This window comes from Salmo trutta, chromosome 3, assembly GCF_901001165.1.
Source record: "Salmo trutta chromosome 3, fSalTru1.1, whole genome shotgun sequence".
Lineage (NCBI taxonomy): Eukaryota > Metazoa > Chordata > Actinopteri > Salmoniformes > Salmonidae > Salmo > Salmo trutta.
In genome coordinates, this window is record NC_042959.1 from 71974159 (window position 1) to 72000477 (window position 26319).

A 26319-nucleotide genomic window follows, 5' to 3' on the forward strand; every position below is an offset into this window, starting at 1 on the left:
GATCTTACTGAGGGGCTTCATAGCAAAGGGGTGAATACACATGCCACTTTTCCATTTTTATTTTTTAGAAATGTATTTTTAAAAGTTATTCTTTTCCATTACATAAAATCCAAATCAAAATAAATTTAAATTACAGGTTGTAATGCAACAAAATAGGAAAAATGCCAAAAGGGATGAATACTTTTGTGGGAACTCCTTCAAGACTGTTGGAAAAGCATTCCTCATGAAGCTTGTTGACAGAATGCCAAGAGTGTGCAAAGCTGTCATCAAGGCAAAGGGTGGCTACTTTGAAGAATCTAAAATCTAAAACTTTTGGATACTACATGATTCCATATATGTTATTTCATAGTTTTGATGTCTTCACTATTCTACAATGTAGAAAATAGTAAAAAAAGAAATAAAAACCTGGAATGAGTAGGTGTGTCCAAACTTTTGACTGGTACTGTATATACACTAATAAAATAATGACGTGATAATGCAAAAAAAATATTCATTAGGGGAGCAGTGTAAAAAAATTTGATTTGTTTATAACTTTTTTGGACTGTTTCGGTGATGAGAATTTTTGTCTTGATCGTTTTGGGAATTGTGGTAAAATACATCATATCTAATAGAAAAAGCATAGATAAGTACAGATCCTAATCTCAGTGATCCAAGAGAAAATGACACTTGAGAATTTTTGCGTCAAATGTCAGTTCCTTGAGAATGACCCGTGTGTGTGTGTGTGAGCATACTCACTCCTCTTGTTTGGAGTGTTTGCTGTAGTGTGTGTGTGTGTGTGTGAGCATACTCACTCCTCTTGTTTGGAGTGTTTGCTGTAGTGTGTGTGTGTGTGTGTGAGCATACTCACTCCTCTTGTTTGGAGTGTTTGCTGTAGTGTGTGTGTGTGTGTGTGAGCATACTCACTCCTCTTTTTGAGGTGTATGATTTAGTGTGTGTGTTGTATGTGTATGTATACAGTGTGTATGTATAAACTGTGTGTGTGCGCGCATGCTTGACTGCCGCCAGCTTACCCCATTACACTGCTTTGTTTATGATATTTCGTTACTGAAAGGGATTCCCTGACATTGATTTGATAAAAAACGCTGACAGACAGACAGACAGATATGATTCACTCCACACTCTTAGAAAAAAGGTGCTATCTAGAACCTTAAAGGGTTCTTCAACTGTCCCCATAGGAGAACCCTTTGAAGAGCCCTTTTTGGTTTCAGGTAGAACCCCTTTGGTTCCAGTTAGAACCCTTTTGGTTCCTTGTAGAACTCTTTCCACAGAGGGTTCTACATGGAACCCAAAAGGGTTCTACCTGGAACCAAAAATGATTCTATCCGGAACCTAAAAGGGTTATCCTATGGGGACAGCAGAAGAACCCTTTTGGAACCCTTTTTTCACAAGAACAGTGATTGGAGCATTGATTGGCTGAGGATTGAATCGACTTAAACATAAACACAGTCAAGGGGAATGACTGAGTGAAGAACTACTTCAGTGAAAGTGTGTGTGTGTGTGTGTGTGTGTGTGTGTGCGTGTGTGTCAGCTGGCCTTGCCAGTGTGTCATCATTCTGTTGCTCAATTATGTGAGTGTCTCAGTGACGGTGTAGGGTGTGGGCGCAGGGTGGCAGTCAGTCTGAGAGTGAGTTATGAAACTGACACGCCATCTTGCCTTTAATGCTGACAGGAGAATATTATTATCAGATTACTGTGTGTGTGTGTGTGTGTGTGTGTGTGTGTGTGTGTGTGTGTGTGTGTGTGTGTGTGTGTGTGTGTGTGTGTGTGTGTGTGTGTGTGTGTGCGTGCGTGCGTGTGTGTGTGTGTGCAACACTGCTACTGTCTATATCATTACCACTAACGACAGATAGAAGAAATAAAGCACAGTGATCTATTACAGAGCACCGTGCTTTACATTTGCTTTGAAGAATCAATTGGATTTACTAACTGATATTGAGGGGGAACAAATAAAGTGGGACTTAAACCAGCAACCCTTTGGTAGAGTGAAGGCACTACCACCTGTGACATAAAGCTTCAGACAGATGACACCTTTCCCCACGTATCACCCGATCGTACAGGCCTATATTCGTTGAATCAGATGAATCAGGTTAGTGTAGGGCTGGAGAAAAGACTTGGTGACCACTGCTTAGTTCTTAGCCCAGGCTGTCAGTCATGGTAACCCATGCAGGGTCCTACAGGTGGTGGGGTTAATGACTAAGCTGGAGTAATGAGGCATGGCCTACCCTCTCATGACAGGTGCATATACTATTGGAGGGTGGAGCAGAGGGAAGAAATGTTTTCAGGAACAGGCCATCCACCTGCATCTTTCTCTGTCTGACAGACTGGCTTTTACGCTTTCACCCGCAGCCTCCCCATACGCTCTCTCTGTACCATCTGGAGCTCTGGTGCTCAGCTGTTTCCCGGCCCAACTCTCTCACACACCAGCCCGCTACAAGTTCAGCCTGCCTCCCACCGTGTCAACTAGCCTCACAACAGCTGTCACCACCAGCACCAGCCAACCAGAACAGAGACTCCCCGTTCATATCCAGCTCTGCATTGCCCGTTTGCAGCAGGGCCTCTGAAATAAAAAGACAGATGACGCTCAAGCGCTTCTTCCCATGTCAGCGGGAGTTGTCAGGTCGCCGTCAGAGTCCGAGCTGACGGGGCAGCCGCTGCAGATCTATGGCTGTTCGTTTGGCACGGCCGCCATGCTCACCCCTCTCTTCCTCCTCTCTTCCTCCTCTCTTCCTCCTCTCTTTCTCCTCTCTTTCTTCTCTCTTCCTCATCTCTTCCTCTCTTCCTCATCCTTCGCTGCCTCTCACTCTCCAGAGTGGCTGAGTCTTGGCGGGACCCGTCTCCTCTGTTGCCGCAGGGGGATATCTATCTAGAAAGAGAGATGGGCTGGGGATGGGGGAGATAGCTGGGCTGGGGATGGGGGAGATAGCTGGACTGGGTATAGGGGAGATAGCTGGGCTGGGGATGGGGGGAGAGAGCTGGACTGGGTATAGGGGAGATAGCTGGGCTGGGGATGGGGGAGAGAGCTGGACTGGTTATAGGGGAGATAGCTGGGCTGGGAATGGGGGAGAGAGCTGGACTGGGTATAGGGGAGATAGCTGGGCTGGGGATGGGGGGAAAGAGCTGGACTGGGTATAGGGGAGATAGCTGGGCTGGGGATGGGGGAGAGAGCTGGACTGGGTATAGGGGAGATAGCTGGGCTGGGGATGGGGGAGAGAGCTGGACTGAGTACAGGGGAGATAGCTGGGCTGGGGATGGGGGAGAGAGCTGGACTGGGTATAGGGGAGAGAGCTGGACTGAGTATAGGGGAGAGAGCTGGGCTGGGGATGGGGGGAGAGAGCTGGACTGGGTATAGGGGAGAGAGCTGGGCTGGGGATGGGGGAGAGAGCTGGACTGGGTATAGGGGAGAGAGCTGGGCTGGGGATGGGGGGAGAGAGCTACACTGGGTATAGGGGAGAGAGCTGGGCTGGGGATGGGGGAGAGAGCTGGGCTGGGGATGAGGGAGAGAGCTGGGCTGGGTATAGGGGAGAGAGCTGGGCTGGGGATGAGGGAGAGAGCTGGACTGGGTATAGGGGAGATAGCTGGACTGGGTATAGGGGAGAGAGCTGGGCTGGGGATGAGGGAGAGAGCTGGACTGGGTATAGGGGAGAGAGCTGGGCTGGGGATGAGGGAGAGAGCTGGACTGGGTGTAGGGGAGATAGCTGGGCTGGGGATGGGGGGAGAGAGCTGGATTGGGTATAGGGGAGAGAGCTGGGCTGGGGATGGGGGAGAGAGCTGGCTCATTGCTCTGCTCTGGTCATGTGCTCCCTTGTTATTGCTGTCGAGGCTCCTATAGCTGCAGCAGTTACTCTTCATCAGAAAAAAATATGTATGTCGAGTAGCTGTTGTGTTGGTCTGCTTTCCTTGCATCTTGCAGCTGACTAAAAATAGCTTTCAAATCCACTTGTTCAAGGAATATTGCGCTGATTTGAAATATATGAGCTCAGAATAAGACTCTTATCTGATCTGATGTTTGTGTGTGTATGTAAGTAAGCATTTCACTGTAAGGTGACCTGTTGTATTCGGCACACAAACTCACAAACTTTTGATTTTGATGTGTGATGCCGTATTCATATGAGATGTGTGTTTATGTGTGTGTGTATTAGTGCATATCTATGTGTGTTTTTGTTTTTTAGCCACACAGAGGAAACCTGGGACACACTCTGTGCCCCCTAGAGAGAAAGAGACGGAGAGATACCCGCTAATTCTCAAAATCCAGAAAAGAGACGTTAAATTCTACAACCACCTAAAAGGAAGCGATTCCCAAACCTTCCACAACAAAGCCATCACCTACAGAGAGATGAACCTGGAGAAGAGTCCCCTAAAAAAGCTGGTCCTGAGGCTCTGTTCACAACACATAAAGACCCCACAGAGCCCCAGGACAGCAACACAATTAGAAACAACCAAATCATGAGAAAACAAAAAGATAAATACTTGACACATTGGAAAGAATTACCATAAAAACAGAGCAAACTAGAATGCTGTTTGGCCCCAAACAGAGAGTACACAGTGGCAGAATACCTGACCACCGTGACTGACCCAAACTTAAGGAATGCTTTGACTATGTACAGACTCAGTGAGCATAGCCTTGCTATTGGGAAAGGCCGCAGTAGGCAGACCTGGCTCTCGAGAAGACAGGCTATGTGCACACTGCCCACAAAATGAGGTAGAAACTGAGCTGCACTTCCTAACCTCCTGCCAAATGTTCAACCATATTAGAGACACATATTTCTCTCAGATTACACATATCCACAAAGAATTCGAAAACAAAACCAATTTTGATCAACTCCCATATCTACTGGGTGAAATATCACAGTGTGCCATCACAGCAGCAAGATTTGTGACCTGTTGCCTCAAGAAAATGTCAACCAGTGAAGAACAAACACCATTGTAAATACAACCCATATTTATGCTTATTTATTTTCCCTTTTGTACTTTAACCATTTGCACATCGTTACAACACTGTATATATACATAATTACATTTGTAATGTCTTTATTCTTTTGGAACTTCTGTGAGTGTAATGTTTATTGTTAATTTTTATTGTTTATTTCACTTTTGTATATTATCTACTTCACTTGCTTTGGCAATGTTAACATGTGTTTCCCATGCCAATAAAGCCCCTTGAATTGAATTGAAAGGAAATGAGATCCAGTCTGGCAGGCTGACTAACTGTGTGTCTCACACCTCAGCTGTGTCAGCCACACAAGGTCAGCCTGGAAGACACTCAGACTGGCTGGAGGCCAGGGGGTCAAAGTTCACACTACAGGAAATACTAACAGGGTCATTATGGGGTCAGACAGCCCTGACTTCATCTGTCAGCTTTAATCGCTGAAACTCGTTATTTATCCAGATGGAATAGGTGTAAATGGTGTGGCGGCAATCAGGTGGAAGCAGGTGCTAACAGCTACTCAGTCAGCTGAGAGCCCTGCAGAGGAGTCAGGCAGGGCAGGCAGACAGACAGGAGGAGGCAGCGTGTTGGAATGTCTCTGTAAAGCTAACACTACTCTACCGGTGGGTCACTGGACATCAAGGAGCTCAGTGTATTAATGCCTCAGTGAGACAGATAACTGACTGGTTTGATTCAATACTCCTACAGTCTACAGATACAGCATTACGCACACACACACTGTACACACACACTCAGTGTACACACACAGAGAAGCAAACCCCGCAGAGAGAGAGAAAAGGGGGAGACAAGGCCACAGACTCTGATAAAGAGAGCGAGCGCCCAGAGACCTCTGCTGTATTTAAACTCCATTACCACCAATGTGTCACTAATTAAACCTGTGTTTTAATTAGGATTTGGACAGCCAGGAAAAGAGGAGGGATAATACAATGCATGTACTTCAGGTTCCCTCTGTCCCTTTGTCACCCCCAGGAAGGATTCACAGTGCGTGCGTGTGCGTGTGCGTGCGTGTGTGTGTGTGTGTGTGTGAGTGATTCTATTTGCGGGTGCATGTTGAGTAGCAGTGTCCTGTGGTCAGTCAGTGAAGTGATGCTCTTCTCTCTAACACAGATAGACAGTAATGATTAGCCTACTGTTTTATGACTGTTTAGTGTTACAGCCAAAGTCACACCTTATCCCCCTGACCATGCTTCTCCCTCTCTCTCTATTGGCAGTGTGAAGGAACTTGCATGTATTTACATTGCCAAAACGAATTCTAACGATTTATCTCTCCTCTCTTCTTCTTCTTCTCTCTCTGTTTTAGCGGCAGATGGAGTGCCAGTAAAGGATGGGGAACAGGTAAGCCTGACATTCAGGACTTTAACTATCACTCTTAATTCACACAGCTCAGCCACCCTGTTCCACCCAATGGCTCCAGCAGTGGGGTTCTCACTTCCACGAATGGGGATCTTGATCCAAGATGGTGACCAACATCAACTTTAGCTCTCTACTACTGAAGCCATGGGTGCTACTGCATCTGCTTGTAGAGTAGCTAGCTAGCGCACATGTTGCTGTTGGTTTGCTAACTTCCTCTACACTCAAAATGGCATCTGTAGCTGGAAGGAGGACCAACCTCTGTGGTTGGCTCGTTGCTGTTTCTATGACGTCTGCTGCTTCTCTATCACGCCTCAGTGCTGGCTCACTGTAGAACAGTAGGAGCATCACCGACCTCTCCTCCTCACACTCCATCCCTCACTCCTCTCCTCTCAGATCCTTTCCACTCCACTTCTCCTTTCAAGTCCTCTCTCCAATCCTTCCTTTTGAGATACTGTTACTAAAATGATCTTCAGCACTTCTTGGATGATTTTGTGGCAGGAGAAAGAGGACAATTTAAATTGAAACCGAATGTACTGTACTGTGGATTGATTATGTGTTTCTCCTGACAAACTTGCCCTTTAAAAATATAATACATAATAGAATGGGGGGAGAGAGAGAGAGAGCGAGAGAGAGAGAGGAGAGAAAGAGACAGACAGAAAGATAGACAGACAGACAGACAGACAGACAGACAGACAGACAGACAGACAGACAGACAGACAGACAGACAGACAGACAGACAGACAGACAGACAGACAGACAGACAGACAGACAGACAGACAGACAGACAGAGGAGAGAAGAGAAGAGAAGAGAAGAGAAGAGAAGAGAAGAGAAGAGAAGGAGTGTAACAACAAGAGAGAGAACATGAGAGCTAGGTTTTCTGGAGACTGAACACATCTGTAAGGGGACATGACACCCATAGCGTCCTGCTCGTTCTAAGGCCCCGGCTCTGGTATTGTCAGGAACAATCCAGCTGATACAGGACTCAGAGGTGGTGTGACAGACGCTGGTGCTTATCTAGACTGTCACCATCCCCCTTCTGTTAGCCTGCTCCTCAGCACCCTGTCTGTCTGTCTGTCTGTCTGTCTGTCTGTCTGTCTGTCTGTCTGTCTGTCTGTCTGCAGACACAGATCTCACCAGAGAGGACACTGACACCGCTACCATCAGCCAGCTTACATCAGTTATAACACACACACACACACACACACACACACACACACACACACACACACACACACACACACACGCATTCACACACACACACACACACACACACACACACACACACACACACACACACACACACACATAAACACATGTGCATACATTCATACACACATACACACGCGCCTACACGCTTGCACACAGACACTTCTGTATCAGCCCCCCCCACCCCCACTGGCATGGATAGTGCTCAGTGTTTGATGTGGCAGACGTAACCAGAAAAGGAAATGAGAGGAGAGAGATAATCATTCAGTCATAACATATTCACTCTGCTATACTATGGAACTGATCAGGCTTTCAACTCCTCCCTTCTCTCTGTCGCTCTGGTCTTTGTCTCTCCTCCTCCATCTTTCTGGGCTTTGTCTCTCCTCCTCTATCTGTCTGGGCTTTGTCTCTCCTCCTCTATCTTTCTGGTCTGTGACTCCGCTCCTCCTCTATCTTTCTGGTCTTTGTCTCTTCTCCTTCTCTATCTTTCTGGTCTTTGTCTCTCCTCCTCTATCTTTCTGGTCTTTGTCTCTCCTCCTCTATCTTTCTGGTCTTTGTCTGTCCTGCTCTATCTTTCTGGGCTTTGTCTCTCCTCCTCTATCTGTCTGGGCTTTGTCTCTCCTCCTCTATCTTTCTGGTCTGTGACTCCGCTCCTCCTCTATCTTTCTGGGCTTTGACTCTTCTCCTTCTCTATCTTTCTGGTCTTTGTCTCTCCTCCTCTATCTTTCTGGTCTTTGACTCCTCTCCTCTATCTTTCTGGTCTTTGTCTCTCCTCTATCTTTCTGGTCTTTGACTCCTCTCCTCTATCTTTCTGGTCTTTGACTCCTCTCCTCTATCTTTCTGGTCTTTGACTCTCCTCCTCTCTGTCTGGGCTTTGTCTCTCCTCCTCTATCTTTCTGGTCTTTGTCTCTCCTCCTCTATCTTTCTGGTCTTTGTCTGTCCTGCTCTATCTTTCTGGTCTTTGTCTCTCCTTCTATATCTTTCTGGTCTTTGTCTCTCCTCCTCTATCTTTCTGGTCGTTGTCTCTCCTCCTCTATCTTTCTGGTCTTTGTCTCTCCTCCTCTATCTTTCTGGTCTTTGTCTCTCCTCCTCTATCTTTCTGGTCTTTGTCTCTTCTCCATCTTTCTGGTCTTTGTCGGTCCTCCTCCATCTTTCTGGTAATTGTCTCTCCTTGTATATCTTTCTGGTCTTTGACTCCTCTCTATCTTTCTGGTCTTTGACTCCTCTCCTCCTCTATCTTTCTGGTCTTTGTGTCCTCTCCTCCTCTATCTTTCTGGTCTTTGTCTCTCCTCCTCTATCTTTCTGGTCTTTGTCTCTCCTCCTCTGTCTTTCTGGTCTTTGATGCTTCTCTTCCTCTATCTTTCTGGCCTCTGACTCTTCTCCTCTGTCTTTCTGGTAAAACCTTATATTTGTCTCTTTGCGATCTTCTCCCTCTTTCCCTCTCCTATTCTTCTTTCCATTTCTGCATGTTGGTTATACTACTCTACCCCTGTCACTATCACTTCTCTCCTCCTCCTCTTTGTCTCCTCCCATTTCTTCCATGCATGTGTACTTCTTTCTCTACTTCTCTCTTGTTCCTACTCTCTTACGCTTTCCTGCTCCTTCTTTCCCCATCCCTCTCTCCTCCTATTTTTCTCCTTCAGCATGGATGTTCAGACTTTTCATGGGAAGGAATCAATGTAAGTGTTGTGACATCATTCCTTCATCTACCTTTATTTCTCTATCTATTTGTTTTGATTTATTTGATTTAACTCACCTTAGGTAACCTACTACTTCGTCCCCTCACTCCCCCTCCCATCTAACTCTCTCTATACCGTATCGTTAATTCTCTCTCAATGTAGTAGTGCAGTGTGCACTGTAGTGACCACAACAAACAATCAACCAGTGTGAATGTGCACTATGTTTTTACTGATTGCAGATTTTAAAAAACAACACTCCCCATAATGCACTTCAGCACTGTCAAGCAGGAAGTTGTTCGAACAACGACCTTGGAAAATGACGATTTTTTTTGTCAAATTTGACATTGCTTTTTGACGCTGTATTAACCCAATATCTACTTAACTTCTCCTCTCACCTACCCTCTGAACTCTGTGTGCTTCTGTGGCACACATCTCTTCCTCCATCTCTCTATCATCCTCTTCCCTCATTCCTCTAGCTGTCTATGGAAGACACCACGTCCATCCTGCCTCGTCTGAAGAGGAACAACTCCAATAACTATGGGATCGGTGCTCTGGCTAAGTCCTCACTGACAGGTGTGTCAGGTGTGTGTCTGTCCTGTAACTGGTAAACTGACCCCATGTCAGCTCCCGCCTGGACAGGCGCTGGAGCCGACATGGCCCCAGAGTGGGTTCCCCTGATTCACTTCCTCTCTCCATAATGATAATACTCATCAATGGCTGACCCCCCAGTCATTGGTGGAATAACACTTAAACCTAACAACAACCCTATAAAAAATGACACTACCCACAGTACATTGTTATGTGGCTTGTTGAGTTAACAAGAGGTGAGTGGGAGGTGTAGTTGTTTGTCTGTTAAGTGGTTGTGAAGCAGCGTTGAGCTACTCTAGTGTCTGTGTAATGTGTCTACTGTCTCTGAGTTTGTGTTTGTGTGTTAAAGTGTGTATAACTGTGTAATGTGCATTGTGCACTGTGCAGTGTGGTGCAGTTAGTAGTTTTGTACAGTTGTAATGTACAGTGAAGTGTATTGGAATGTAGTGAACTGCTAACTCAACATATACTGACTTGGACACATTAATTACTGAGCAAAGCCATAATGTAACCAGCAGACAGAATACAGACCGTCATGGCGGAACATGATTTCTAAAGAGTGTCTTCCGCAGTGCACTGTATGCATCAGCTGAGGATGTCTTAACAGACACTGCAGGGGGGAGTGGGGTTTCTGCTTAGCCAGTGCAGGCAGCTTAGCAGAGGTGTGAAAGCTATCATGTCAACAAGCCAACCTCTCATTACTCACACCCCTCTGGCCATCTCACCCCAATTAACCTCCTCTGTCCCATGATGCACCTCTCCCAGAGCAGACGTATCCATTTGCTCCTCCCTGTGCCCCATCATCCTCCTCGGTTCCACGCGTCATCTCATCTACATTATAAGCATCTCCTCCCTATTCATTTAGCCATGAATCTAAAGCATGTTCATTAAGCCACTCGTTTAACCACTCATCCAGAGGCCCTTATCAGCACCACCTAAATACTGACAGGATCAGACAGACCTAAATGTGGAATAATAACATAATATCTCATCTGTTTCCTTCCCCCTCTCTCTCCAACCTGATGCCTGTCTCCTAACTCCCCCAAACTCCACATTCACCCCTTCTCTAAACCCCTTAATATCCCTCCAACCCTCCCTTAATCCACTTTCACCCTTCTAACCCTCCCCAATACCCGCATCAATCCCTACATCCCTCTTCACTTCTCCCCCCACCCTCCCCAGGTGTGAATCGCTCCATGAAGGACAAGGTGACCAAGCCTACATCCATGGCCCAAGGCCGGATGGCACACATGATCGAGTGGCAGAACTGGGACATGTCTGTGGTGGGCCCGGGGGGCGTCTCCGTCCCACGCAAGTCCACGGCAGAGCAGGAGATGGAGAGACGGTTGGAGAGCGACGCCTACAGCGACCTCAGCGACGGGGAGAAGGAGGCTCGCTTCACCGCAGGTCAGAGGGGGAGGGGAATTTGTCACTGTGAGAGGAGACAGAAGCAATAGGAGTGGTTGATGCTGATTTATGCAACCAGGGTGGTGTTCAGAGGAAACCCTCACAAAATGAAGCCTTTGGGAAAAAGGGTTCTCATGTGTTGAACCCCACATCCTAACCAGACTGTTTATAGGTCAGCTAATCGGCATGGCATAACACCAGCCAAATATGTCAACATTGGCCTAGGCAGAGCATAACCATAGATATTAAATAGACTATATATTAAATCTTTATTGAAATTAGCCATATATATTAAATCATTAAGGCGTTGAGGGAAGGCAGCAGCCAACTGGGCCGTTACAATGACCCTGACTTACCCTCTGCACTCCAGGTATCCTGCAGCAGTTTGCCATCTCCCAGGCAACGCTCATGGCCTGGACCTCCATGGATGGAGAGAGCCTGAGGTCAGGGTCCAACCAGGGCAGTGTGGCCCACCTCAGCGAGGTTAACCAGGAGAGCATCACCAGCCGAGGTAAGGGACTACAAATATGGCCTCTAAACCAGCATGTATCAGCTGAGATAAGGGACTACAAATATGACCTCTAAACAACCATATGTCAGTTGAGGTAAAGGACTATAAATATGGCCTCTAAATAAGCATGTCAGTCGACGTAAGGGACTACAAATATGCTTGACAAACTACAGTAGCACCAATCAACTAGGGCAACCAAGTTTAAGGGATAGTTTAAGGACCTAAATAGGATCCTGCACTGCGGAACCTTGTCTAAAAATTTGCAGCCAAACACGTTTATGCATAGGCTTGAGATCAGGTAAAGCTGGAGTGTAGTGTGTGGGCTACATTATGCGTCATTTTGCTCAGTAACAAAGGCATCTCATTCCATCTCAGCCTGGAGGGTTAACTCTGTGCTAATTTCAGATTCGCAAACACAGCCTGGGGGAATGCAAGACCGGGGATTTCAACTGTATAAGTAGTCCACTTGGTCATTATTATTCCACATCGCTGTGCTGTCCGTTACAGTGCTCCTGTATTTCTCCTACTCATGCAAAGAGGCGTTCAGACATGGAGACATGTTGAAATCATAATGTGGTTTTCTCCCTGTGGTTTGTTATTGAGAGAAAACAAATGGCCTTGATGCTGTGTGATGATCATTAGCTGAATCACAACTTCAGGACAGTTATTTAATGTAATTATATTGCCTGAAGTCAAATAACCGTAAAATGTTAGTATTAAACATGATTTGGCGGTCTCTGGATGTATTTTGACAGTTTTGAGTCATCATTAAAGTGATATAATGTGAGGTTGCCGGCTTGCTGACCCTTAGCACCGCCATATCAACTCAGCACACCTTGAGGCTCTTTTGTCAGATCATGTATATACACCATTCCTCTATCTGAAACTTGTTAGGCCAATGTCACAAAGACGTGTCTGCGAATAAGTGTGATTTACCTCATTCTTTTGTGTTTGACAGCCTTTTTGTACATAACGGCATTGGCAACACACAAACTGATATATTCTTCCATTTATTTTCCTCCTTCGCACAAAATGGCTACCATACTTCAAAAGTTTTAATGTTGTTATCAGTCAGTGGTGGATATTAGTCGCCTTGTTCATCCGTAACAAAGCCAGATTGGAATATGAGATGGCAAAAACTACCATGACTCATCCTTATTCATATCAGCCGTGCTATTGGCTGAATTATATGTCATTTTAATGCAGGGCAGACAGTCTCCCCAATGGCTATAGAGAGTCATAATGTGGATGTATTAGACTACTCGGTGTAGCTACAGTACACTTGGGGTCTGTCTGGGGATCGTTCAAGTAAAGTCATTTTCATTTTCTCAATGATAAATTTGGGTCTGAGAGGGTTGGGGTGTCCCCCAGGGATATCACATGATTCCTCTCCAGGTTTCCTCTTTCGGGAAAAAGGCTAATGTCAGCATTGTAGATTTATTTGCAGTTTGATGTCCATGAGGTCCAGTGTAGTGCATCTGTCAAGGACAACCAACCATTTATCCCACCTCTTCTATTTTCTTGTTCTTTTCATCCTCTCAGACCAGATATTGCACCACTCTTCTGCGGACATGTGGCCCAACACCTATGTCGCCCAGGGCCTCTACTGCCTCTCCTCCTCTGACGCCTGGGAGCCAATCAGCAACGAGCCCTCCGGAGTGGCCTCTCCCGCTGCTGGCTCCTACGCGATGCAGCAGGGCGGGACTTCCTGTGATGGGTATGATGGGAACGCGTTGCTGCAGCAGCAGCAGCAGCAGCAGTTCAACCTACAGCAGCAGAGTCAGCTCCAGCAGCTGCAGCAGCTACAACAGATACAGCACTACCAGCAACAGCAGCTCCTGTATCAGCAACAACAGGTGAGGAAAAACAACAGTCTAAAATGAGAGGAAAGTAATAACAATCTATTTCCATGGATGGACAATATTCATTCATGGCGTAGTCGGGCAGCTGACATTTTGTTTTTTTACGTTCAAATATTTTTTATTGAACACACACAAGAATGGTGTGTAGGTATAAAAGACAAGTATACAATTCTTATCTAAACATAAAAGAGCAGACAGAAACAACATGACCCAGAGTTCTGGGTAAAAAACAAATAGTACAAAACATGACATACAGAACAAGGACAGGTAGAAAGAAAGAGGGTAGATGTCACCCCCTCAATTCCCCCCTATTCCCCTCCCGACTGCTCGGGTGGCGGGGCCAGCACATGCTGCCTAAAGGTAGATAAAAATATTACAATTGAGAGTGCGTTGAAATGTACAAATTCACAGCGCTGACTGGTCCAAGTAAGAGAGGAAAGGCTGCCAGATTTGATCAAATGTTGATAATTTATTGTTCAGAATATATCTAATTCTTTCTAAGTGTACAGTGTTTGCCAATTCGCTGAGCCATAATTTGGTAGAGGGCGCTTCCCTCCTTTTCCACAACAACAAGATTCGTTTTTTTGCCAAAATGAGACTGTAAGAGATGAATTGTTTTTGGAGGTTGGTTAATCTGTTTAGGGAATCAGACACTCCCAGGATTATCAGAAGCGGGTCAGGGTCTATTGAAGTCTCCAGAACTCCAGAGAGGATCCTAAAAATTCCACACCAATAACCATACAAGCTAGAGCATAGGGCAAAGCAGTGGAGTAGTGTACCCTGCTCAGCCTGACATTTATCACACATAGGGGATGTATCAGGAAATATCCTATGCAGTTTAGTTTTGGAATAATGTAATCTATGTAATACCTTGAATTGTATGAGACGATGTCTGGAGTTAATGGAGCAGGTGTGGATCTACTCCAAGCTATCTTCCCAGTCTGCCACAGAAATGTCAGTCCCTAGTTCTTCCTCCCATTATGCCTTAATGGCATCTGTAGAAGGTGTGCTAACAGATTGAAAAGTGTCATATAGACGAGATATCAGTTTGTCTGAGGTGGGGCATATTTTTATGCATCCATCAAACATGGAAGGTTTAGCATTCCCAAATGTTGGGAGGTGTTTCCTAACATAGTCTCTAATCTGTAGGTATCTGAAAAAGTTACTTCTGGGAAGATTATAAGTTTCCCTCAGCAACTCAAAGGAAGCAAAGGTCCCTTCTATATATAAATCCCCTATTGTACTTATCCCTAACTCTCCCCATCGCTCAAAGGTGTTATCAAGGTTAGAGGGGGCAAAGGAGGGATTCCTGGCAACAGGGAGCATGAATGATATTGGTCTAAGCTCAAAGTGGACTTAATTTGCTTCCAGATTTGGACTGTGCTATGTATAATAGAATTGTTGCGATAAAGTGATATCTCCAGATTGACAGGCGACAAAATCACAGCTCCAATAGAGAAGGGGTGACACTCCTCACGCTCCATACTAAACCAGCTGGATGACAGAGGTGCGTCATCCAGCAAGAACGTAACAGCGCGGAGGTTAGCGGCCCAGTAGTAAAATATAACATTTGGGAGAGACAATCCTCCTTCCATCTTGGATTTACAGAGGTGTTTTTTACCTATCCTGTGTGTTTTATAATCCAAGATGACAGAATTGATGATTGAGTCCAGTTGTTTATGAAAGGATTTAGGTATAAATACTTGGATGTTCTGGTATAGGTAGAGCAGTTGTGGGAGGAAGACCATTTTAATGGCATTCATTCTTTCGAGCAGAGAAATTGGGAGAGTTCTCCAAAATTGTATGTTTGCCTTGAGTTTTTGCATCAGAGAGGGGAAATTCTCTTTAAATAGTGAGGAGTATTGTTTGGTAACTACAATTCCTAGGTAGGTACATTTTTCTGAAGATAACTGAACTGGAAGATGTTCTAGCCAAGAGGTGTTTTGCAACCGTATGGGCATTCATTTGCTCTTGTTCCAAAGTATTCTGTATCCCGAGAAGGTACCAAACAAATTAATCACATCAAGAATAGCTGGAATACTATCTTGGGGTTCTGTTACATAGAGGAGAATGTCATCTGCGTATAGGGAAATCTTATTTAGAGTATCTTTAGTATTATAGCCGTGTATTGCTGCATGAGATCTGATCGCCTGAGCAAGAGGTTCAATAATTAGGGCGAAGAGCATAGGCGACAGCACACAACCCTGCCTTGTCCCTCTGTAAAGGTTAAATCGGGGCGACAATGATTGGTTAGTGAGTATTCTCGCACAGGGGTTCCTATATAAAAGCTGGATCCAATTTATGAACCCATCTCCAATATTACATTTCTGTAGGGCCTTGAATAGATAGGACCACTCAACTTGGTCAAAGGCCTTTTCGGCGTCAAGAGATATAACGGCAAGGTCCGCGTTAGGTAACCTCTGAGAATACATAATGTTGAAGAGGCGCCTGAGATTGAAGAATGAGTTTCTGTTAGGGATAAAGCCGGTCTGGTCCGAATGGACCAATTTGCCAATTAAAGTGCTAAGCCTGTTAGCCAGAGTTTTTGCTAAAATCTTTTGGTCTGTATTAAGGAGGGACATTGGTCTGTATGACCCTACCTCTTCCGGATCTTTACCCTTCTTATGTATAACTGTAATGAACGCCTCATCCAAAGTAGATGGGAGTGCTCCATCCTCATTGGCCTGAACCAACATTTTGTGCAGGTAGGGAGAGAGCATGTTGCTGAATGTTTTATAGAATTCACCAGGGTATCCATCTGGGCCCAGGGTCTTGCCACTCTTTAAAGATTTTATTGTTTCTCGAATTTCTTCAAGAGATATTTCCTTATTCAGGAATAGAATTTTCCTGGTTCAGGGCAATTTTCCTGGTTCAGGGGTTAGGATCCGCTTTAGATGTATATAGAGCCTCATAAAACTGACGGAATCTGTCATTGATGTCTTTGGGGGAAGAGAGTAATTCCCCAGATGCAGATTTAACTTTGTGAATCATTCGGTCACTCACATTTTTTCGAAATTGTCTGGCGAGTAATTTGTGTGGTTTGTCACCAAACTCAAAATATTTTTGCTTGGCATAGAGAAAAGATTTAGCAATTTTAGCTGAGAGAATCTGATTATATTCAAATTTTGTCACGCCCTGACCTTAGAGAGCCGCGTTATTTCTCTATTTGGTTAGGTCAGGGTGTGGGGTGGGCATTCTATGTCATGTATTTCTTTGTTTTTGCCGAGTAGGGTTCCTAATCAAAGGCAGCTGTCTATCGTTGTCTCTGATTGGGAATCATACTTAGGCAGCCTTTTTCCCACCTGTGTTTGTGGGTAGTTGTTTTGTATTTTGTACCTGATGGAACTGTTGGCTTTTTGTTTTGTTATTTTTGTTTGTGTGTTTTCTTTGTTTAATAAATCATGAGCACTTACCACGCTGTGCTTTGGTCCACTTCTTCCGACGAACGCCGTTACAGAACTACCCACCACCAACGGACCAAGCAGCGTGGTCAGGAGGACTGGACCTGGGAGGACATCCTGGACGGCAAGGGATCCTGGACGTGGGAGGAAATCCAGGCCTGATGGGATCGCCTCCCATGGGAACAGGTGGAGGCAGCGAGAGCAGAGCAGCGACGATATGAGGAACTAGCACGGCAACGACGGAAGCACGAGAGGCAGCCCCCAATTTTTTTGGGGGGGGGGCACACGGGTAGATTGGCAGAGTCAGGGTGGAGACCTGAGCCAACTCCCCGTGCTAACCGTGGGGAGCATGGGAACAGTCAGGCACAGTGTTATGCTGTGATGCGCACTATATCTCCAATGCGCATTCATAGCCCGGTGCGCTCTGTGCCTGTGCCCCGCATTTGCCGGGCTAAAGTGAGCGACGGTCCCCAGTCCGGAGTCTTCTGCGACGGTCCGCAGCCCGGAGTCTTCGGCGGCGGTCCGCAGTCCGGAGTCTTCGGCGGCGGTCCGCAGTCCAGAGTCTCCGGCGGCGGTCCGCAGTCCAGAGTCTCCAGCGGCGGTCCGCAGTCCAGAGTCTCCAGCGGCGGTCTGCAGTCCAGAGCCTCCGGCGATGATCCTCGGTCCGGTGACACAAAAGCGGAGGGATCAGCTGGCGATGCGGGGGCTACGCCCTGAACCGGAGCCGCCACCAAGATTAGATGCCCACCCGGACCCTCCCCTATAGGTTCAGGTTTGCGGCCGGGAGTCCGCACCTTTGGGGTGGGGTACTGTCACGCTCTGACCTTAGAGAGCCGTGTTATTTCTCTATTTGGTTAGGTCAGGGTGTGGGGTGGGCATTCTATGTCATGTATTTCTTTCTTTTGGCCGAGTATGGTTCCTAATCAGAGGTTCCTAGTCTATCGTTGTCTCTGATTGGGAATCATACTTAGGCAGCCTTTTTCCCACCTGTGTTTGTGGATAGTTGTTTTCTGTTTTGTATTTTGTACCTGACGGAACTGTTGGCTTTTCGTTTTGTTATTTTTGTTCGTGTGTTTTCTTTGTTGTTTTCTTTAAATCATGAGCACTTACCACGCTGCGCTTTGGTCCACTTCCTCCGATGAACGCCGTTACAATGTTTCTCCATAGATGGATGTCTAGCATTCTCCCTATCCAGTAAGTGAATTTGTCCCTCCAGTTCTACCAATTTTCCTCTGTTTTGCCTACTCCTGGCAGCCTGAAAGGAGATGATACAGCCTCTCAAATAAGCCTTCAGTGTTTCCCACAATAATGCTGGGGAAGTCTCTGTGTTGTCGTTGGTATCAAAGAAAAATGTAATTTGGTCTTTAAGATGTTCACAGAATGTTGGTTCTGTGAGGAGCTGAGGATTCAAGCTCCAGACCCTCTCGTTTGGTACGATGTCACCCAATCTCAGGGAGAAGGTGAGTGGACTGTGGTCAGAGATTATAACATCATGATACCTCACATTACAGGTATAGGGGAGTAATTTCGCATCAGTCAAAAAGTAGTCAATTCGAGTATAAACATTGTGAACATGAGAGTAAAAGGAGTATTCCCTACCCGTAGGGTTAGAGATCCTCCATATATCAAATAAGTAAAAAAAAAATTATGTAGGTATTCAAGAATTCGCTTGAATAGGAGGTAGGGGTTCGCCGGGTAGAGGATCTATCCAAATATTGGTCTAGCACACAGTTGAGGTCTCCTCCAATGACCAGGTTAGTATGGGAGATATCTGGAATCAGGGCAAGGACTCTTTTGAAAAAAGAGGGGTAATCAATGTTTGGCCCATAGATATTTAGTAGAGTTACAGAAGTAGAGTGGATCTCTCCTATTACGATCACATAACGACCCTCTTTATCCGCAGTAGTGGTTTTATGTAGAAAGGGAAATCCTTTCTGTACCAGAATCGCTGTGCCTCTCATTTTGGCAGAGAAGTTAGAGTGATACACTTACCCCACCCACCTACATTTAAGTCTGTTATGAGAATTGTTTTTCAGATGGGTTTCTTGCAAAAATATAATATCAGACGAGAGTGCTTTCAAGTGGGCTAGGACCTTGCCTCTCTTAATTGGTTCGTTTAAACCCTTGACATTCCAGGAAGTGAATGTAAGCCCCGCCCTCCTCTCGTTTGTAGTTGCTATGGTGGCCTGCATAACATGTAACTCAATAAAAAGGTAAGAAAGCGCACCAAACCATCACGATCAGCATATGTAGCACCTACACCCGAGCAGTATCCAACCAACCCCTCCCCCCGGCAAGCACCTTTACTCTCCACCCTGTCCCCCTACTTTCCCCAACATTTACCCCCCCCCCCATCAACCCACATTTAACAGGAACAAGAGGTAAAACAAAAATAAAATCCCAACTATATGTTCACCTCTCACTATCCTAGAACTTCTACTAACATATGAATTGAGGAGGCTCCCACGAATAAAGTGTTCAATTAGCATCTAATAAACCTAAACAGAATAAGTTGCAACTTAAACATATTGCGCACTTAAGCGTCATCTTGGGTCAATCCCTGAGATAAGCAAGATATAGCATCACAAGATTATGTTGCTAAGCAATGCCAGTCTAAACATAAACCATCAGCAATTGACATAGACAGCAATACATTTACATATTGTGGGTTAGGAGATCGGAACAAGGATTTTGCTAAATTAAACGTACCCCCCCAATCCAAAAAAATAAAAATAAGAAATAAATAAAAATAAGAAATTTAAATAATGTAAAAATTATATATATATATATATATATATATACACACACACACATACCCACACACAAACACACATACTACATACACACACGCAAAAGAAAATATAGATATACACATATACAAAAATAATTGTTTTAATATATACATATATAGACACATACATACATACATACATACATACATACATACATACATACATACATACATACATACATACATACATACATACATACATACATCTACATACACATACACAAACATTCATACCCCAGAATAATAATCTACACTAATTTTAAATATACACATACAAAATAATACTAAAATGCTAAGAGATAAAATAATAATAAAGTACAAATAATAATTATATGTACGCACACCTACACAGACACAAGCACCACAGAGGGCTGGTGGCAATCTAATTTGGAGAGTGGCCCACGGCTATGACAAAGGCAGAACGGCTCAAAACAACTTTGCTATCCAGGTGTCTGCGTCTGCCCCTTCCCAACCATCACCCCCAGTCCCCTGCAAGCAATAAATAAATGGTATGGTAATAAGAATAATGTAAGAATTGAAAAATAAATAACGAAACAAAACAAAAATGGGGGAATATAAGTATATCCATCCGAAAGTGTCAATGATCAAACCTGGAAGGCCAGCCAATCAGGCATCGCTCTGAACCCAGCCAGAATGAAAGTGAAATGAACTTTAAATGAGAGCTCTGACCGCCCTCCATTGGTCGGCTCAGCGTCTTACATGTTCGGCAGCCCTTGTTGAGACCGTTTAATACGGTTTCACCTGTTATGGTATAGTATGGATTCGAGTCCATGAGCAGACCCTAACACAGAATGACAAGGCACTCTAACCTGTACGGGGTATTGGTGTATATTCCCGGATAAACTTCTCTGCGTCCAAAACCGAGGAGAGCCAAATCTTCTCCCCGGAAGGCGGGGTAATTCTTAGTCTTGCAGGGAAGAGCAAGGCCGGGCGAAGATGGAGTTTGTAGAGTTTGGTCATGACATCTCTGTAGCCGGCGCGATGCTTTACCACATCGGGCGTATAACCCTCATAGACACGGAAGGGGTGCCCTTTATGTAACAGGTTACCCCTCATTCGAGCCTCGCGCAGGATAAGATCCTTGGTCTTGAAACTGTGACAACAGATGATTACTGGGCGAGGACGTTGGTCCGGTCCAGGGCGCGATGTGCACGGTCCAGCTGGGGATCCAAAGCCAAAACATCCGATCCCATTGCATCCCTCAATAGCTTGGCGAAGAAGTTGGCGGGGCGAGAGCCAGCCTCCACCCCCTCTGTCAGAACAACAACGCGAAGGTTATGACGTCTGGATCGGCCCTCCAGGTCGACCACTTTCACAGAAAGCCTCTGCACACTATCCTGCAATGACGTGCATAGCTTCTCTAACTCGTCGATCCTACCAGCGTTGAATTCAGAAGCTTTCTCAAGGTCCACAATCCTCTGGCCCTGCGAAGCGACCGTTTGAATGGTGCTCTCGATTTTGGTGTCCAGTTCAGCAATAGTAGCCTTAAGATCCTCAGCTATAGCAACACGTAGTTCTCCCAAAGCCCGGGTAAGTTCTGTAAGTGTCACGTTGTTACCTGTGCCTTCCGCCATGTCTGTCTCGTTGTTTGGCGGGGAGTAGGCCTCCGATGTGGATTTATTGTCCTTTGGTTGATTATTACTCGGCATTTTCACATAGAAAGTTACAATATTGTATTAGAAAGAGACGTTTGTTGTAAAAAGTGCCATAAAGTAGGTTAAGTTAGATTATTTCGCAAAAAAGTTGCAGGAGCCTCTCACACACAGCCGTTCACTCCAACATGCTAGCGCCGCCCCGACATTTGTTTTTTTAGTGGGGTTTTTATCTTTTTTCTCTGGGGTATTTTGATCGAGACAAGAATACTGAATTCGGGCTTTGATATGGTTCTATCGTCAGAGATTCATTATTGTATCTTGCTTCTTAGTACAACAAATTTACCCTGTAATTGAATTCAACATTACGTTTAAAGGAAGAAACCCTTAACCACAGATTTAGGATCATATTTCCAGATTCTTTACCATTAGGGGGGATAAACACATATCTGATCCTGTATCAGCAGTTAAGGGGAAGCTCTACCTACCTACAGCTCCTCATTTTCTCATCCTTCTCTCCACAGTCTCTGGAGCAAAGGCTGCACAGCGCCAACCACTCGTTGCAAGCCACGCCCAACAGCACCATCCACAGCCTGGCCCCTGCCACCCACGCCCCATTGGTTGACCTGTGGGGGGCGGGCCAGACAGAGTCCTATCACACTGATATTGGAGGGTACAACATAGGCGTGGCAGCGGTGGTGGAGGCAGCTCTGAATGTTCCGTCTGGGGATGAGGGGGCAGGGACAGAACATTCCCATCTGCTGGAGCAGCATGAGGAGGAAGATGAACTGAAGGTGAGGTCATATCAGGTCACAGGTTTATCAGGGCCCAGTTTTTCAAAAGTTATCTATCTGGATTTCGCCTATAGGATAGGATTAAATGCATAGAAATAAAATTTATAGAACGGGAGTCCACATTCAAGACAATGATTCATCCATTCTATTCATTCTATTTTTATGCATTTAATCCAGATTGATGATTTTTGAAAACTGCAGAGAGGTACATCCTTGATGCTTTAATATACAGTACTAGTCAAAAGTTTGGACACACCTACTCATTCCAGGGGTTTTCTTTATTTTTACTATTTTCTACATTGTAGAATAATAGTGAAGACATCAGAATTATGAAATAACACATATGGAATCATGTAGTAACCAAAAAGTGTTAAACAAGTCAAAATATATTTTATATTTCAGATTTTTCAAAGTAGACACCTTTGGCCTTGATGACAGCCTTGCACACGCTTGGCATTCTCTCAACCAGCTTCATGAGGTAGTCACCTGGAATGCATTTCAATTAACAGATTGCCTTGTTAAAAGTTAATTTGTGGAAATGTTTGAGCCAATCAGTTGTGTTGTGACAAGGTAGGGTAGGTATACAGAAGATAGCCCTATATGGTAAAAGACCAAGTCCATATTATGGCAAGAAAAGCTCAAATAAGCAAAAAGAAACGACAGTCAATCATTCCTTTAAACATGGTCAGTCAATCCGGAAAATTTCAAGAAATTTGAAAGTTGAAAGTTTCATCAAGTGCAGCCGCAAAAACAATCAAGCGCTATGATGAAACTGGCTCTCATGAGGACCGCCACAGGAAAAGAAGACCCAGAGTTACTTCTGCTGCAGAGGATAAGTTCATTAGAGTTACCAGCATCAGAAATTGCAGCCCAAATAAATGCTTCACAGAATTCAAGTAACAGACACATCTCAACATCAACTGTTCAGAGGAGACTCCGTGAATCAGACCTTCATGGTCGAATTGTTGCAACAACAAAAAACTATACTAAAGGACACCAATAAGAAGAAGAAACTTGCTTGGGCCGAGCAATGGACATTAGACCGGTGGAAATCTGTCTAAATTTGAGATTTTTGGTTCCAACCGTATCTTTGTGAGATGCAGAGTAGTTGAACGGATGATCTCCGCATGTGTGGTTCCCACCGTGAAGCATGGAGGCAGAGGTGTGATGGTATGCTTTGCTGGTGGCACTGTCAGTGATTTATTTAAAATTCAAGGCACACTTAACCAGCATGGCTACCACAGCATTCTGCAGCAATACGCCATCCCATCTGGTTTGTGCTTAGTGGGACTATCATTTGTTTTTCAACAGGACAATGACCCAACATACTTCCAGGCTGTGTAAGGGCTATTTGACCAAAAATGAGAGTGATGGAGATGACCTGGCCTCCGCAATCACCAGACCTCAACCCAAATGAGATGGTTTGGGATGAGTTGGACCGCAGAGTGAAGGAAAAGCAGCCGACAAGTGCTCATCATATCTGGGAACTCCTTCAAGACTGTTGAAAAAGCATTCCAGGTGAAGCTGATTGAGAGAATGCCAAGAGTGTGCAAAGCTGTCATCAAGGCAAAGGGTGGCTACTTTGAAGAATCTAAAAACTAAAATATATCTACACATTTTTGGTTACTACATGATTCCATATGTGTTATTCATAGTTTTAATGTCTTCACTATTATTCTACAATGTAGAAAATAGTAAAAAATACAATTAAACCATTGAATGAGTAGGTGTGTCCAAACTTTTGACTGGTACTGTATGACAGAGAGACATTTCCATCTGAACTCGTGAATAAACCCTTGCTTTCTCCTCTCCGTGGGCAAAGAATCATGCAGTATCTGTTATTTTCAAAAAATGTCTCTCTCAATGTTCTGTAAGTGTCATCCCCTGACCAATCTGTCCCCTGAACAGGACGAGGAGCTAACACTCTGCATGGAGCCGGAGTCTGCCACTCTAACACAGAGAGATGAAGCCATCACCTCCGGGGGCAGTAGTCCTGGGCAACGTAGTCCGGGGCGCAGTAGTCCAGGGCGCAGTAGTCCAGGGCGCAGTAGTCCGGGGCAACCAGCACAGCAAATCACAGAGCGGAAGGCCTCTGATGTCAGCTGTGGAGGCATCCAGATTCTGGAGGAGAAGGAAGAGAAGCAAGGGTCTGCTGTTGCTGCCATGGCAACCAACTGATTGACAGATCGTCCTGAGAGACGTGACAGACTGACCCTCAGCGTCAGGAATGACTGATCCTAATAACTAAATATTTATCAATAAATCTGTTCCTTTTCAGGTATCAAACACATTTTTGATGGGATATAAACTCTTGTGACCACTGAAGAGCAGAGGAGGAAGATTTGGAAACGGACTCACACAGTGACAACAGCTGGTCCAACAGACAACTTTTTTTTGGAAGCCTTACATTCCCAGAGAAGGAGGCGGGAGGGATGAATAGAGGGAGGGAAAAAAGACTACGTGAGAAAAAGGAGGTATGGGGGATGATAAAAAGAAGATGAGCAGCTGAGATACAGACATTTGAATCAGGAAAAGGAAACAGAGGAGGAGGGAATTGAAACATGCATGCTTTTTAACAAACAACTGGATCCGGTCCAGCATCAAATATGATAATGATCATTAATTCTATAGTAATAAAACATTATCATGACAACAATGATTTTCTAACAAAGCAAAAAATCATGACAACACAAAAATCTATGTATAAGTGAATGATAAAAGAATATATATCAAAATCACTGTTTTTACAACACTATCTCTCCATTGGAGAACTACTCTGTTTACAGCTTACACTCAACACATCAAATAGAATAATTTCAACTCCATAACTTGAAGAACAGAAACACTCACATGTTATACCGTCTCCTCTTATGTCATTCACATCTAGCATCCACGACACTTATAGAACTAACTGCACGAATACAGAGCAACTTTAGTAGGTTGGGTTCATCATAACCCCCTAAAAATTACACCTATTCAATTATCCCCAAAAACTAATTAAATCCAAATTGGCTCTCTGCAACTTAACCACTGCAGTGAAATCTACTTAAACCCTCCTAACACAGTTAGAAAGACAACAACGTTGCTATGTTGCTGTGTTCTCCAGATGTCCAAGGCACATAAAGGCTGCAGGCCTGTCCTGTCGGCCACACACACAGCACTGCACAGTTAAAGGAATGTACTGTACAGTAAGACAGTGTGCTTCCTACTCTGTCTTTCCGTATGTTTCTTCACAGTACTGTGGAGTACCTGTCCTATATTGAACTGTATAGACTTTGCACTGAACCTAGGACACGGCTGGTGCTGGGCCAGAGAAGACTCAGGGCATGGAGCTCCTTGTAGTCTGCTTGACTGTGCATCTTGACTGACAGGTCCGTGTCATGGAGTGAATGGTGAAGAGACAGAGCTGTAGTAGTGAATCCCTTTTCACTGATGCAATCCAACAGATCAGAGGCTGCCTTTGGACTCTGTCACACGTCAATGTCCTTGATTACTGTTCAGAAAGAGCTCTTAGCATCACCAGGAACCAAAACAGAACCACTAGACGAGATGGATTCTGAGCTGTTGTTCCAGGTTCCAAACTAGAGATGGCTGGAGGAAGAGGAAGTGCTCTGGAGTGTTTAGGTACCAACAGAAAGAGCATTTAGATTAAGATGTGCTTCTGTTTTAACACAGATTGTTGTTTTGATGTCAGCTCTTGGGGACAATACCAAGCTTTTCTTTGTGGAGAAAAGATGAGGAGCAAATGTTTCTCTCAAAGGTGTAGGTTGGAGCTGTTTGAATTGGGTACTGATTCTTAGAAGAGCAAAAACACATCTTCAAAATTGTAACTAATTAGTGAGGAGCCAAACACAGGTCTCCTAAACGGCTTGTGGCCACTACTGTCATATAGATGTAAATACTAATGAGAGAGGATATAAACCACATCTCCCACAGTCCCCACTGCAACAGTTTCTTTATTTTTCTACAAGTCTCAGTCCCAGCTCTTTCCTTTGGGAATCTTCCTGAGCTCCCAAATTAAGCTTATTGCATTTACATTTGTTTCTATCACCACACAAGTAAAAGGAAAAGGATAGTGGAATGTCAACATTGTAAATAGTGTGATCATTAAAATATTGGATATCAGAATATTGTTTTAAAATAATGCAAAGGACCTAATTTGACTGGG

General features: G+C 44.7%; 1 protein-coding gene across 4 annotated transcripts; it reads left to right on the forward strand.

Moving 5' to 3' along the window:
* The first annotated feature begins 6251 nt into the window (after positions 1-6251).
* Positions 6252-24764, forward strand: LOC115187687 (uncharacterized). Of its 4 annotated transcripts, none has more exons than XM_029746684.1 (7): positions 6252-6280; positions 9661-9766; positions 10955-11179; positions 11550-11690; positions 13233-13546; positions 21882-22151; positions 24060-24764. In XM_029746684.1, the coding sequence occupies exons 2-7, from the start codon at positions 9667-9669 to the stop codon at positions 24327-24329; spliced, it is 1320 nt and encodes a 439-aa protein (XP_029602544.1). In that variant the 5' UTR covers positions 6252-6280; positions 9661-9666; the 3' UTR covers positions 24330-24764. The 4 variants fall into 4 exon arrangements, with proteins under 4 accessions (XP_029602544.1, XP_029602550.1, XP_029602557.1 ...); XM_029746690.1 differs by having other exon boundaries at positions 9661-9757; XM_029746697.1 differs by lacking the exon at positions 6252-6280 and adding an exon at positions 9070-9184.
* The last annotated feature ends 1555 nt before the right edge of the window (positions 24765-26319 follow it).

What these genes read in the sequence shown, in the direction of transcription:
- LOC115187687 (XM_029746684.1), top strand. Translation starts at nt 9,667, where the DNA reads ATGGAAGACACCACGTCCATCCTGCCTCGTCTGAAGAGGAACAACTCC. An exon ending in CTCACTGACAGGTGTGTCAG is followed by an intron (nt 9,767 to 10,954) that starts GTGTGTGTCTGT and finishes CACCCTCCCCAG; the next exon opens with GTGTGAATCGCTCCATGAAG. An exon ending in GGAGGCTCGCTTCACCGCAG is followed by an intron (nt 11,180 to 11,549) that starts GTCAGAGGGGGA and finishes TCTGCACTCCAG; the next exon opens with GTATCCTGCAGCAGTTTGCC.